At 41.1% G+C, this 16134-nt stretch overlaps 1 protein-coding gene across 2 annotated transcripts in view; it reads left to right on the top strand.

Annotated features, from left to right (window-relative positions):
* Positions 1-14469, top strand: part of PRKCE (protein kinase C epsilon) — a 391410-nt gene extending 376941 nt beyond the window's left edge. The window contains exon 15 of one of the 2 annotated variants that reach the window (XM_048482750.1): positions 8958-14469. In XM_048482750.1, coding sequence (XP_048338707.1) covers positions 8958-9101 — 144 coding nt within the window. In that variant the 3' untranslated portion in view covers positions 9102-14469. The remainder of the gene's footprint in view (positions 1-8957) is intronic. The other variant, XM_048482757.1, reaches the window with a different exon arrangement.
* Positions 14470-16134: the final 1665 nt, after the last annotated feature.

The following is a 16134-nucleotide window of genomic DNA, read 5'->3' as shown; positions in this document are numbered from 1 at the left end:
TCTCCTTGTGGCATGCTTTATTCCAATCAGCTTCATCTGGAGATGGGAAATTCAGTAGTGTGTTTGCGTTGGCAGTGAATAAATGGACCAATTACAACCAGTCTACAGAAACTGCAAAATAGCCTTCCCTCAGATAAAGTGGGGGATCCTGAGGGGAAAAATCTCCCTCTTCCCAATATCCAAATGCAATGAATGTTTTCTGATTCTCCTAATACAGGGGTAGGAAACCTGCGGCTCTCCAGATGTTCAGGAACTACAATTCCCATCAGCCTCTGTCAGCATGGCCAATTGGCCATGCTGGTAGGGGCTGATGGGAATTGTAGTTCCTGAACATCTGGAGAGCCGCAGGTTCCCTACCCCTGTCCTAATATCTTCTTTTCTTTGCTGTTGGGCAGCTTACACAAACACACACACTTGGGGGGGGGGGGTTCTTCAGTTGTCCCACTCTGTTCCTCTTTAAAATAAATGTTTAATTGAACCAACTTAGTGAACTGTGGTTGTCCCCACTTCCTTCACTCTCTCTCTGTTTTACCTCAGATAACCATGCCAGAAGCTCTTTCAAAGTTTAACAAATAAATAGTTGAATTTTATTACTAACTTCAGGGGACTAGGTTAGGAGTGAATTTTGTCAAGGAAAGAAGCAGCTTTATTGGTAGATATTAAGATGTTTTCATAGTTCAGCAAAGAGGGTAACTGGCTTTTTGAAAAGATGTCAGTTTGTCACAGAGGCCGTTTCCGCACGGAGGCGGAAGCGGCTGGGTCGGCGCATTTTGCGCCGACCCGACGACGCTGGGACCGTCCACATGGACGGTCCCAGAAAGAGCCAGGACGACGGCGCCGCAAAGCGCCATCGCCCGGCCGACCCAGCATGTCCCCGGGCCTCCGGCATGTCGCCGAGTCCTGAGGACATGCCCCCCCGGCCCTGCGCGCCTTGTCCCGGGGACAAGGTAAGTGCAGGCAGGGAGTGGGGGGGGGGGAAGGCGCCTTGAAGCCGCTGCCGTTCGCACGGCAGCAGCTTCAAGCCGGCGTTCCCGGGAAAGTGCGCTTCCCAGCGCACTCCGGAAACGCCGGCTTCGCGCCGGTCGAGCGGCGCGAGGGTGGCGCGGCTGCGATGCAGCTGCGCCCCCTGTGTGAATGGCGGCCTGGGGACAGCGTTTTTGCCGTCCCCAGGCCGCCATATTCCGCCCGTGCAGAAACGGCCAGAGTTCTTAAAGCTTTTAAAATATGATGATTTTCAAGAAGTTTCTCACATTATATCCAAGTTAGCACACAGAGGTTTCTGTATGTTACTATGGTTACATAGGTTTGTTACTATGGTGCCTATGGTACTATGGTTCCAAAGAGTTGAAGAAAGGAAATCAAAAAGCAATAGGACCAAGAAAGGTCTTGCTAGATATATGGGGAAAATGGAGAGGTAATTGGATGTCTGGCATCCTGGATGTGGCAACTTTGGGAAGTGTGGCTGGCAAAGAAGGGGGGAAAGTGATAAAAACATTGAAAAGAAAAGGAATTCCAACTGTGGAAAATTTGATTAGGGAAGGAGGAGAAATTATGGCATTACAAAATTTTATAGAGATAGGAGGAAACGAAAACTGGTTGGTTTTGAGAGGCATTTGGGAAAGGATAAAGGTTTCACGGATAAAAGGAGAATGTATAATGTCGAAATGTCTGGAACTATATGGAAAATGCAAAGGGAAAATTCTAGGGCATATATACAAATATATGGTAGATGATAAGGAATTCATGATAAGAATATTGAATCAAAAATGGGAGAAGGAAGGATTTCTAGACATTGGTAATACTGAAAAATTAATAGACAGTTGGAAAAATATAAAGATTGAGAAATATATGGAGTTAGAAAGAAAAGTGATATTAAAATGGTACAGAACACCTCAAAACAACTAGCATTATATGATAAAAAGGATCCTCTCAGCCAGTTCTAAATGCTGGCACTGTGGGAGCATCCTCAAGAGGCATATTATAGCCATACGTGGATAGAATGTGCAGAAGTAAAAAAAATTTGGACAAATTGTATCATTATAAATCGAGAAACTGGTGAAGATTAATATTGATTTAAATAATGACTTAATGTTCTATGGGTGTAATGGAGAGACAGAAGGGGTGGATAAACAATATAGTTATATGTATAAAATAATGATTAAAAGCAGCCTATGCAACAATAGCCCTTGGAGGAGGCTGGAAAGAAAAGAAAAATGGATCACTCTCAGAAAATGGTTAGAATATATCTGGGAACAAGTGGACACTTTGATATTTTCAATATATTAACCAAAAAATAAGACATGGCAAGATAAACAGAATGAAATTTTGAAGATATGGATAATATACGTGGACTGGATGAAAGAAGCTCGAGTCAATGAAGAAATATGGGAGAAGAGGCTACAGAGAATGAATTTACTGCTGTTTGTGTGACAAAACTATGAAGAAGAAGAAATGGGGGGAGGGAGAAAAGGGGGGAAAGGTATTGTTTGAAAATGTATGAAGAAGGAAATTACTATAAACTGTAAAATTCAAATGATACAATATTTTTTAAAAAAAGTTACTATGGTGCCTATTAACAATATGGAAAGAAGTATTTCACAACTCATATTTCCCTTCAATCTTCTCAAACTTTAGGATTACCTCACAGTGTTTGAAGTAAATTCTCCTAAAAACTAGAGTTGGGAATTAGGGTTGGTGATTTGGTAAATCTAAATCACCCCCCCCCCCAAAAAAAAGTATCAGGTTTTTTTTTGGGGGGGGGGGTAATTTCCCAATAAAGTAATGCACCGACAGACAGCCTGTTGATTCTGCTGGAGGTAATGTAAGATTGGGCCTTGAGGTACCCAAAGCTTATAGTTTTGGAAACTTCAACACCCATGTAAATTTGGCCTCATTGCTGCAAACATCAGGCCTAGCATCATCAATGGCAGCACTGGGACTCTCCTTGGTTACTACGGCGTCTACACACCAAGCAGACCACATGTTGGATTTGATCTTTTGAGATGGAGGTTAATGTGGTGCCAACCTCTGTAGACAGAGTGCCATGGTCAGATCACTTTGCCCTGAGGACCAGGGTGGATATCAAGGCCCTCTTCTGCTTAGGAGACATGCTTATTTATGCATGCCTGTGGACACTTATGGATCCAATAGGTTTCTGGAATGCTTAGCGGGGTCTAATGCCTACAAGTGCTTCCCTTGATGAACTGATAGAGGATTGGAATGTCCGGCATGCTGAAGCCATTGAGGCAATCGTTCCTTGATATTTCTACACTCCCGTACAAATTTCACCCTGTTATGCTAAGGGGTTTCAGATTATTTAATGGGAACTAAGACAACTAGAGAGAGTTTGCTGAAGAACTCATGACGGAGCTACAAAGAGCATCTTCTAGGACATTTATGAAATCATATGAGATTGCGACAAAGAAGGAGTACTTTGCCACCTCGATAACATCCACCAGCTCACTCCCTGCACAATTATTTAAACTTATTTGGTCTTTGATATCTCTACCTATGGGATCTAAAAATAATGGTTTGACAGTTAACCATGAGGTATATGCGAGCTTCTTTGTGGAGAAAGTCTTGTTGCTCCATCTTGATTTTTCGCCAACTGTTGATATAGTAAGGGAACTGAAGGTCCCTTTGCCATCTTCTGGTCCAGTTTTGGACCATTTCAGTCTGCTCGCTGAAGCTGAGGTGGACAGAGTGTTAGCAGTGGTGAGGCATTCCACCTGTCCTTTTGACCTGTGCCCTTCATGTCTAGTAAGGGTTTCTAGTGAGGTAGTACGGGACCCCCTGTTGGATATCATCAATCACTCCCTTGAGCAAGGAGTGTTCCCAAGGAGGCTGAAAGAGGCAGCCAACTTTATATCCTTCGTATCTGGCCAACTACCACCCAGTTTTGAATCTATCACTCCTGGGTAAGGTAGTTGAGAGAATGGTGGCAGAACAGCTGCAGACATTCTTAGATGAATCATCAGCTTTACATCCCTTCCAGCCAGGCTTCTGGCTTGGCCACAGGATGATATCATCAAGAGAGTCTCCTGCAAGTTTGGTGCCTCTATCTTAAAACATGTGCCCCCTACAGGCCAAAACCCAAAAAGACACCAAAAATGCCTAAAAATTCAAACAAACCCAGATATTTTTCAGAAAATTCAAAAATATTTGTTTTTGGCGAATCAGATATTTGGGTTTTTATGGCTTCACTGATAATTTTAAAGCCAAACAAAGCCAAATCTAAATGTTGCCAATATTTTTTAGTATTGTTCAAGCTTAATGCATCTCCCCCCATCTCTGTCTCCCAAGCCCTCCTGAAGGCGGGTGAAAGTGAGAGAGTAAGGAAGAAATGGTCTTATCCTGCTTGTGGGGCTGAGCACATGCAAGATCATCCCCGCCACCTCTTCTATCCAAGCTTTTTGGAACTTGGACAGCAGAGGCAGGGAGCGAGCAGGCATAGTCGTTCCAGCAAGGCTCAGCTGCCCCTCATGAAGATCACCCCACGTGGAAGATCTTTTTTAATTTTTAGATTTTCTAGTTACCTCATTATGAGAATCAATGTAAAACAGACGTCCTAGCAGGAGGAATGTATTGTTTTAAATGGAAACACAGGGGATGGAGTTATATATGGATATGAAATTTCTAAATGCTAGATGATACCATTAGTTAGAGTTATGAAATGATGGCCATGTATTAGATTTGTGTCCTGTCTTATATTGGCCCTCAGAATTTTTTTTACAATGCAGATTCATTACAGTTCAAAGAACAGAATAATCATTACTGTTGAAGCAACTTGCAGAGGTCTGCCTGATGGAGTAGCACTTTTGTTTTTGTAAGGAAGATTCTTTATCTGTGCTGGAGGGATATCATTCTTTATTGGCTGATACATCCGGTTAAACATTTAGTTATAATTCCCCTTACTTTATCCAGTGTATCACATGTAAAACTTGCCAGATGCCAAGTTCACATACTAAGTTAACTCTCATCATGATGGTGGATTCAAAACAGCTAAGCAGTTCTACTTGTTAGAAATGTGACAATTTCAATCAATGTTGTGTCAGAGAAATGCTTAAAATGCTGGTGTCATGTGGACAACACATTCAGTAAGGTACCATCCTTGGTGGAATTAACAGAATTGAGGTGTAGGGTGGATTCCACACGGGACCCTACAGTGGCTTCCCACCGGCTTATATGATGCTAGTGGAGTCCCGGGGCTGTTCACATGCTGAGGTGTGAGCGACCCCAGAGTGACTGCAGCCTGTGGAGGCGCCTCTCCACACTTACCTTCTCTCCCTGTGGAACTCTGCAGGGACAGGGAGGCATGCCAACACTGCCCTCCGACCCCCGGAGCTCTGCAGGGAGAGAAGATAAGTTGTGGGGGGAAATGGAGGTGCTGAAAAGCAGCACCTCCAACCCGGTGCCGTTTGCATGGCACTGGCAGGGAAACGTTGTTTCCCAAAAGTCTCGCTAATTGAGTGAGGCAGGGAAACAGAATTTCCGCCCCCCCCCCCCCAGGGGGGGGAGCACAGCACTGCCTCAATGCAGAGGCAGCAGCCATGCGAACAGGGCCCCTGGAATTGTGTTTTTACCATTCCAGGGGCACTGTTTTTGGCCCGTGCAGACTTTGCCTACATGAAGCTCATTGGAAAGCTAACACTCAAGGAGATTGACTGTGTACCTATACTGCTAGGTCAAACTGAATTCATAGAGGTTGACCTGTGAGGAATGGTGAAAGGGATGTCCTTTCCATTAAGGATAAATCCTTCTGAACTCAGTAATTATTTTGAATGAACAGGGTTCAGTGTCAGGTGGATTCATGTGTGGTAATGAAAAACATGTCTGTTTTGGGTCCAAGACAGTAGTAGGTGCTATTTAGTCCAAATTTGAGATTTCCCCCCTCTTGTTTCACCTTTAACCCTCATCATGATGGCTGATTCAGTGCAGTTATGCAGTCCTGAGGTACTTGTTAGAAACATGGCCATGACAATCCATGTTGTGTCAATTACGGAAATGCTTAAAATGCTAGTGTCATGTGTGGGGTCTGTGCCTTCCAGTTCTTGATGGCATGTAACTAACAGCTGCACCTACTGTCAGGAGTTTGGGAGTAACTGCCTCCTGATTGATGGAGAATCAAGTCCTGAAGAAGTCTTCTTATGTTCAAAAGGATCATTGACCTTCCCATGTGTTGACTAAAATGGCATCATAATTTTCAGCTTAGATACCCAGAATGGCATCAGAAATAATTTCACATAGCTGTCCTTGGCATCTCACTCTTGAACAGTTAAGGAAAGCTTCAGTAGATTTTTCATAGAAGAGAAATGTGTTTCTAAAACCTAAACCCAAAATTTACCGAGTAAAAAAAATTATGCTCACTCCTATTTACTATAACACTTTCTGATTAATACATGTATGTAGCTATTATAGCATCTGGAGCTTCCTGTCATCATCATCACCATCATCATCAGACATATTGTTCCGATACAAGACTCCATGCAAAACTGGAAGCACATATAGCCTCACCTACTGGCTTGTAATTTTAGTCAAACATCACCTACAAGGAAAATGAATCCAGTCACGTTCACCATATAGAGGTGCAGCGTTATTAACAAACTCTTGCTACTTCATCATTTGTTGGGAAATGCTTCTGCACCCTATGAAACTGTTCACTCCAGCAAATTGAAAAATTGAAAAAGATGCCCCAAACAGTTGTTCAAAGCCTATTGACCTCAATCGACTTAGAAAGATGTCACTCTGCTTAAGGTGGCACTGTTCCAGTGGTAAATACTGTCTTGTGCAGAATCGGAGGGAATTACAGAGAATGTCTGAAATCTGTGAATGTCTCAAAATGTAGAAATATATTTATGAATGGTGGTAGTCATCTAAATATGTTTGTCAACATTCTGTATGTCTGAAAAGATGTAAAATCAATATATACCAGTGGGACCGTACAGGGATTCGTGGGGAAAGTAAAATTTCATCCCTCCTTGCTGTGTCCTTTCACCATGCTGGGTCCTCCATCCCACTTCTTCCTGCCCCAGTCTTCTCCCACGTAAACATGCTTCCCCTACTCTTTGGTTAGATTCCTGATGGCCCTGATCTGTCACCCATCATTCTGTCCATCTTTCCCTCCTACCATACTGAGTCAGGCTTCGTTTTGTTTCTCTCTTTCCTACCTCCTGATTCTTCTTTTTCTCACCATCTTCTTTCCCCTCACCATGGTTTATTCCTGTCTCCTACTTTCTTCCCCTCCCATTTAAATACAACCAGGCAACACTGATATCATTGCTTCCCCGTGCCCCCTCCCCTCCCAGCCACAGATGCAGACAAAATGTCAAGAGAAAATACTACTAGAACACAGCCATATAATCCAGAAAACCCACAACATCCCCGTTTTTTTATTTTTCTGAAAATCTGAGGATCTCCTAGGTTTCCAGAGGCCTATCCGATATATCCTCTTTTTATGGATTCATTGGTCTTCATTAGGAAGGGTTGCCTTATTATAAGATAATTGACTTAACATTCACATGAGGTTGCCAGCATTCACAACTTTAACTGAATTTTTTGTCTTTACACGAATCTATGGAAATCATATTTCTCTTGAAGGATCTAAGGGTTCTCTACACCTTCAGTAGTCACTGGGGAACAGTGATAGATATCCTGTTTTGTTTTGGGTAGTTCAGATGTGAACTGCAAAATTTGGAAAGAATTCATGAAATGTCAATAGTTTGTACTCTTGGTTCAGTGTCAAAAATTGAACAATTGCTTTAACAATAACCGCAAAACAGCAGCAGTAGAAATGACCATTACAACTGTCCGATTGCAGATACTGCACAGCAAATCTTGGAATAGCAGGGCTCGGAGACCATATCAGAGGATGACTTGACCACTATCCCTTTTTTGTTGGCCCTCCAGAGCAACTGGTCAGCCTCTGTGTGAAACAGGAGGTGGTCTAATCCAGCAGGACTGGATGCTAAAATTCAGTCAGGTTAATATCACTTATAAGTTTGGTACACTGACCAGGTTCTAGAGCATCTTTGACATATATTTAATACTAGTTAAAGTATCTTCCTCCACTGATTGATGTGCTGTTGATACTTTAAAGATTGTGGGAATGTATAACAAAGCATGCTCCCTTAAGTCAGCAATACTTCATTTCACTTTGTTTCATCCTACCGTTTGCTTGCTATTTGTAAAGCCTCATATTTTCTAATATAACTGGTGCTTTGTGTTTTGCAAAGTAGCTGAGGTGATAATTCCAGTTTTGTTTGTTGTAGCAAAAACAAGCAGGAGTCTAGTGGCACCTTAAAAGAGTAATAAGGGCTGCTTGCCAACATGGAAGTGTTTGACCACTTCAACTTCCAATATGGAGCCGCTGTCCTGCCCTTTTTGGAAAGTACCATCCAAAATACATTGTTCTCCATGAATCCACAGTATGATCTTTCCCAGGCTTGCTTTGCTCTGATCTTTTTGGGAAGAATGCAGTCCAGGCAATCCAAACTCATAACACGCTACAAAAATACTATACAGCTAGTTCTGGGACGCCTCTTAAGAGATTTAAAAGCCACTGCGTGTGCTTCTTCCTTTAGCCTCTCTTCATAATAGAAGTTTTTTTGTCTGTGACATAATTTCCAGACAAGACATTTTAAAGTCATGCTTTTTTTTCAAAATAACTGCTAAAAATACTTTTTTGATGTCAACAATATGCTGTGCAATTTTGTCACTTTCAGCTTATCTGTCAGAAGCCAGCCAGCTTCTCCCAAATCATTCTTTGCTTCTGTGATTTTGCTTGGTCACCTTTGTGCGTGAAGTACTTTCTCTTTATATCATTTCAGAAAACTCTGCCTTGCTTCAGAAACCAAACAAGAAAATCCAATCTCACACTTCACACAAAGCTGCATTTGTATATTTTGGGTTTTTAACATGACACCGCCTCTCATCCATAATGTTCTTCTTTTCTTCCTCAGAAAACCAAAAGGGATGTAAATAACTTTGATCAAGACTTTACACGAGAAGATCCAGTATTAACACCGGTGGATGACACAATCATAAAGCAAATCAACCAAGAAGAATTTAAAGGCTTCTCGTATTTTGGAGAACTGTTACCGTAAGACCCTAGTAGGACCACCCCATTACTGACTCTGAAAGACATGGTCCTAAATAAGTCCTCCAGTTATTACTTCTGTGACATTGAGCCTGTACCCCTACTTTATACTTTGATCTGGAGGCACTCGTAATTTATGTCTCACAAAGCAATGCAAAATATTTTGTATTAGAATTTGTAAAGGTAACACATTGCTTTTATTTTTTTCTTTTCTATTTAAGAACTTTCTTTTATTCCTGAGATATCCTATGAAGACTTTACTGGCAAGTTTTTTGCATCAAGATCAGACAAACATTTTTGAAGTGGGAAAAGCTACCAGAAAATCATTTGTCTATTAAGTTTTCATGTAGAAAATTGCTGCAGCAAATTTACCTTCAACATTGTAAGACCTTTAAAACAAATGAATTTTTGAACATGTGAAGTTTTCAATGTACCTTAATGCGTAGTGGCACATGTATTGCATGAATACTGAGAGGGAGGTTACCCCATGGTGAACTCGCCACCTCAAAAATGCTGCCTTGAATTAGCCATGCTATGCTAACACAGCAGCCCTGTGCAGTGGTGGGATTCAGCAGGTTCACACCACTTCGGCAGAACCGGTTATTAAAATGGTGCTTATAAACAACCAGTTGTTAAATTATTTGAATCCCATCACCAGAACCGGTTGTTAAATTATTTGAATCCCACCACTGGCCCTGTGCATATGTGGACAGGACCAAAATCCATAGCATGAGCTGCTCTGCCTATACATGTTCACCATATATTGGCAGTGCCTAGGTATATAAAGCTTGTGGCTTGTGCCAAATTCTTGCAGATAATATTACATGGGGGCACTGCACATTGGCCTAGACCACAAATACATTGTGTGTACTGAGTTAGAACACATGTTTTACCAGTATTGCAGGGATAGCACTGGGATAAATCTTAAATCAATGGACATTTTGCCATTGATTTCAACAGGGCATAACAAATGGATAGAGCTGACATGCCAATGAAATGTCTGTTTAAAAGAAAATTTAAAATTTTATATAATTAAAAAGCAACCTTGAAAGGCTATGATTTGGAGAAGAGGAGAAGAAAGTGCCTAACCCTTTCCCCATCAAATCAAAACCACACCTAAATGTTTGGGCATACTTATGCTAGTCTAACTAGCCACAGAGTGTAATAATTCCTTCTAGATGTGAATGCATCTATGCATACACAACTTTTGAGAAGGATCATGAATCTTTTTAAAAAACAAGGGAAAAGATGTCTGTTTCACCTATTCCATATTTTAACCAGCTGAAATTAGCCGCTTCTTTCTGTTAAAGTCCTGCAGTATGAAACTGGCTAGAAACATGGGTTTGTGTGCTAACACCAAGGACTACTTCCTGGAGTTCAGTGCAAAGGAGGCCAAAGTGGCCCTTGCCCGTTGTCACTGCTGATGGGAATATGACTGAAGGTGAAACAGCAATGGATTCGTATCATGTGTTGCACAGAACTTCCATAGTTATCATGAGAGCTTCAGATGCGTGGAATGGAATGTATTTATTTTTTTGATTGCCATGAATTTTTTCTAGCAATCTACTGCTGTTCGTTTTTCATATTGGAATACAAGCGATTGAAAAGGAATCCTTTCCTTCACCTCTTACTCCCTACCAGTTGCAGCTTGCCAAACCTCAGCTCAGCCAGTCCTCTGATTCATAAGTGAATGCAGCAGATAGACTGGCAAAACAACTACCAAAAATGACTAAAATGCCAAAAAAATATATATATGTGTTTCTCTGCAAGGCTGATTGTAGAGGGTCAAAATAATCTGATTTAGGACATTCTACCTAATCCATAAAAGATATCAAGGAAATTGTTTAAAATTATTTCAGGAAAGGCACTTTTTTCTAAGACTGAGTACATTTTTAAAAATATATATTTTAATTATGTTTTTTAAAATGTAAACAAATGCTTTATAGACAGGTGTCAAAGGGCTAAAGAATGGACAAATTCTCCAAAAGCCTATACTAGCTTTAATAAAGCAACATAGGTTTTCTGCAAAATTTACAGTTTCTTGGGCACAGATGTTATTCTCCTTCTGCAGTGAACTATGTAACAGCTAGTAGCTGAAGCATTCACGTCACTGACACAACAGCAGTTCCAACAGGGTTTAAAATTTTATTTCTTTTTAAAAAGCCTTTTAAACTTCTTTGAATTGTTTGAATAATGACTTGCTTTATTTATTTATTTCTTTTTAATAGCAATGTGTTACTTTTGCAAGCTTTTACAAAACACCTGAGCACGATCCACCCGCCCTTGTGCAAAGCCGTGTCTCACCTTCTCCTGTCCTTGCTGACTTCCTGGCTGGGAGCATGTACCTTGCCAAGCACCTGCCCTGACCTACTACAGGCAGCTCATATGCACCTCCCATGAGTAAATCCAACAAGCCCCATCCTCCACAGGGCTGCATGTACAGGCTGCTAGATAAAACTTTGCAATTAGCTCTACGAAGGAGTGGACTTACCTGTAAGAGGCACACAGGAGTCACCTGTAGCAAGTGATGGCTGGCTCCCACCCGCGGGACTCAAGTGGGACGGAGGGGGTGGCAAGGCTCGCATGATGCTGTACTACTGTACTATGAGTCCAGCTGGATCACGCCCAATAGTACTACTGTTCTTTTGTGTATTATTATTTAGGGGGGGAAAATCAATATAAAACTGTGCTATAGGAAGAATACAAAGCCAAACAAACCATTCATCATGTGAAAGTTTATGAGAGACTGAAGATCAACATTCAAAAACTGACATTGCTGAAAGTTGTAAATGGGTTTTCTTGTGTAATCATAAAATGGTAACTCATGTGGACAGTGCTGACAAATGTGAAGTTACCGCCTATAGATACGCTGACAGTGTTATGTACTTATATTTCTGAGAATACCCTGTGTTTTGTTTTGTTTTTTTGTTTGTTTTTTGTGTTGTTGGGTTTTTGCGTGTATGTGTATCACTGAGGTCATTTTATTATAAATGTATATAAATATATATATTATATATATATATATATTACTGGACTGAGTGAGCGGTTATGGGAATCCATTTTATTTGTTGCACTTGGATTTTCCAGCTGCACAAAATATATATACTTGTGGCCGGCAAAGTGGCACTCAAGAAGCTTTTCCATTTTTATTTCTTTCTTCCTTTTGAAGGGTTTTTTTTTTTTTTGCCTTTTTGTACAGGTGAGGATTTTGTATATAAGTGTTTACTGCAAGGCCTGTGGAATTCATTGAATATAGAGGTATCAACTGCTGCATGTTCAGGCATATTATTAAAAAGGTAGTCTATGAAAGAATAATTATAATGTCCATGTGCAATACTCTTGTATGTGTATTGGTTCAAGTTACTGTCAAAGATGAGGGTTTTTTTCTGTTTTTTTTCTGTTATTAAAATTGTAGACCTACCTTAAGCTGTATTAAATCTCCTGTATAGTTCTCTTAAACTCTTTAAGGAATGACAAAGACAAGGAAAATAAATAAGAGAAGAAAGGACCCTTATAGCATTGGCCATCTGCTGGGAGAAACAGCCCTCCTCCCGCTATCCCTGTAATATGGGAGCTGCTGTGGTGAAGCTTCTTTTCTTGATTCGCACACTAATATCACATGACAGGCTCTGGGCCCTGTGAGTGAGGCCAGCAGAGAGCATGTGTTCCACTTTCCAGAAGGGGAGGAGTCACACCCTGAGCTTGGTCCATGTGACCCCCCTCCCCAAGTGTCACCATTACCCAATCAGCAAGGGAACAAGCTGCCCTGCAGGGGTTTTCATGCTACAAAGGTAACTTGAGGAGCTGGCTATAGTTGTCTTCTAAGCTGGGTGGAGCAAGTTATTGTCAGTTTTGTGTCCAGCTTTTCATAGCCAGTTTTAGCAATGGTAACATTCAATTCCATTTTTTTTAAACTCAGGTGTAATTATACATACATATATGTATGTATTCATACAATGATTTCAAAATATAAAGTATGATGCTTTATCAAGTCGTGCTGTCTGGCTTACCATTGTAATAATGGGTCAAACTTTTTATCTGCATTAAATTTTAGGGCTGGGGGAAGAAAAGCCCCCTAGTTTCTGGAGTGGAAGCACAGAGATGTCACAAAAGGCTACATCATCTCATTATTATTATTTTGTAAGGAAAATTGCGTAAAACTTGCCCATTGGGTTTTGTGTGGTAAGGCCAGCTTTGTGGAATTCCTTCACAATTTAGCCTTGGATGTCCAGGCAAAAATTGACAGTGCTACGTGGTCTTTTCCATAGATGTACAGCAGCTTTGGAAGTACCAAGTGGCCTTCTGAAGCCACTCATAGACTGGGTAGAATGATGAACTATTGTATTAAAGTGCACTACTGTTTGTATGTAATGAGAGGCCTTTATACAAAATAAGGATTAGCAGTTCTTTTTATTTTAAGAGAACAAGTATATTCCACAGAGCTTTTGTAAGCAGAACTGTGGATTATGTGACTCTCTCTCGCTCCTGGCATGAGCATCACTTTCAAACATTTTTACTAAAAATGTCCCACCACCTGTATTTCCTTCTTTGGGATGCTCGCTTAGAAAAGCTAATACGTTAGTTTAAGCAGATATCCTGCCCATAATTAGGCTGCTTAAATGCCACTGAAGTCACTCACCCTGATCCAATAAGACACGTACTTATGTAAGAAACCATCCTATCTCAATGGTCTCCTGAACCTTATTGGAGTGGCTAAAGGTATCTTTGGTGTGAATGAGGATTGTGTATACATCTGGGACCAGATGTTCTATAGTTTGCAGGGCCATCAGGATTTAAGGCCACCTAGATGTGTACAGGATTGAAGGCTTCTTCAGGACAACTGAAGTCAACTCAAGTCATTTTTTATTTGGTTTACATTAATAGTTTTGTAGATCATGCCAAGAATGTTTTGAAAGACTTCTTTAAACAAATATGCTGTTACATTTCTTCCTCTCCTATTAATCATTTCCACACTTTTTTTGAAAAAGGTGTACAAAATGCCAAAAAACAAACATACATTTGAGAAATCAGGTTTCACTCTTTTTTTAAAGAGAAGCTATTTAGTAGGGACGGTTTTTGCATACAATCAAAATGAGGCTCTCTCAAAGAAGGCTTTAACAGAAGAAACCTCTTGAAATCATGTGCAGAATAGTTCTGGAAAACTAACAAGTGTATTCAGTTTTACAAGGGGGGTATTTTTTTTATTGTGAGACATTCTTTGTACAGATTTTTTTTCTTACAGTTGTAATTGGACTCTCTTGCCATTCATTAGGGATATTTCATTGTAGCCATTATTACTGTGCCAAATGTACTGTATTCTAAAGGATGTGAATGTGTATTGTTTCAGAACCTAATAAATACAATGATGTTAAAAATCTTCATTTGTCCTCCTTTGTCATGAAAATGTGTTAATCTTTGAGGTGATTTTCTGTTGTCTTGGCTGCAACAAACAGGACCACCCTCCCTCTGGCATTAATTATTTTGCATGTCTTACCAGTGTTTGATGTGAGGAATGAAAAGATCTTCATGGAGAATGAAGGAAGAAAAGCATAACGTTTAGTGTAGCATACACACACTGTTAAGTGTTGACACACAGAGAGAGGTGCAACCTGCAGGTTGAGCCTAGAGTTTTCCCAAAATTACAACTGACCCCAGCTTACAGAGATCAGCACCACTGGAGGAAGCAGCAGCTTTGGAGGACATAAGAAATGAACATTGTAGAGTGCATATATGCTGAACTTCCCTCCTTTCCCAAACTCTGCCCTCCCCAGGCACCACCCCTAAACCTTTATGAATTTCCCAAGCCAGTATTGGCAACCCTACTAGGAGTCACATTGAATTTTCTCTTGTTTTCAGGGAGATCTCATAGTTGAATCAGATGTTTAGGAACAGATAACACCAGTTGTTTCCTCAGTGCTATTATCGTAATTCAAGGTCTTATTCTTCCATTTCCAGCTTCTCCAGGGAATAATCATTTAGGGAAGAACATCTGTTTATTTCATTTAGTCAATTTCTGTCTCACCCTTCAAATACATCCCAGGGCGGATTGCAACAATCTGAAAATGATTCAACATTACAGTAAAACAGCATCATAACCAGATTAAAATTCCTAGAAATACACCTAAAAGCAATTAACCACCCCCTCCCTAACTCCCACAGATGCAAGTGGAGGACAAGTTCTGAGCAATTCCAGTGATCTGGGAGTAGATGTTATCAATCAGTCAAATGCCTGGGGGTGAAAATGACGGTCTTAACCAAGTGCCAAAAGGAATATACTCTTGGTGCCTGTCAGGCCTCTAATGGGAGGGCATTCCACAAAATGGAGTCTATTGCAGAGACAGTCCTCTATGCAGCCACCACTCCTTTCACCTCAGAGGGGGAAGGGACTGCCAGCAGGGTCCTCCCCTGTGACCTCAGCACTTGGGCTGGTCTACATGGCAGAAGGTGTTCCTGCAAGTAGTCTGGTCCCAGGCCATTTGGGGCTTCATAGGTCATAACTAACACCTTAAATTGAATCCGGCAGTGAACTGGGAGCCAACACAGATTCTTCAGTACTGGGGTCAATATGTGTACAGCCTAGGGTATTAGTCAGCAGCCAAGCTAAAGCATGCTGCACCAGTTCCAGCTTCCAGACTGTATTCAAGGGTAGCCCCACTTAAAGCACATGCAGTAGTTCAACATGGAGGTTACTAGAGCTTGAACAACTGTGGTCATGTCATTTCGGTTCAGAAATAGGAAGAGCTGGAGAACAAGCCAGAGATGTTGAGAGATGCCCCCAGCTACAGCTGCCATCTGTGTTTCCATAGACAGCTGCATATCCAAAATGACCCCCAAATATCCCCCCTTTTGGGGCAAAATTACCCCATCCAGGTGAAGGTGACCCTTCATGGACTGGACCTTAGAACTTGGCACAAACAGCACCTCCGCCTTGCCAGGATTGAACTTCAATCCATGATCACCTTCAGACAGAACTCCAGTGTTCCAGGACCTGCACTGCCTCATCTGATGAAGATGGAATCCGGAGGAACAGCTGGGTGTCA

The sequence above is a fragment of the Sphaerodactylus townsendi genome, linkage group LG01 (assembly GCF_021028975.2).
Source record: "Sphaerodactylus townsendi isolate TG3544 linkage group LG01, MPM_Stown_v2.3, whole genome shotgun sequence".
In the NCBI taxonomy this organism is placed as follows: domain Eukaryota; kingdom Metazoa; phylum Chordata; class Lepidosauria; order Squamata; family Sphaerodactylidae; genus Sphaerodactylus; species Sphaerodactylus townsendi.
Note: the sequence above shows the minus strand (reverse complement) of the source record. Positions and strands in the feature narration are given on the sequence as shown.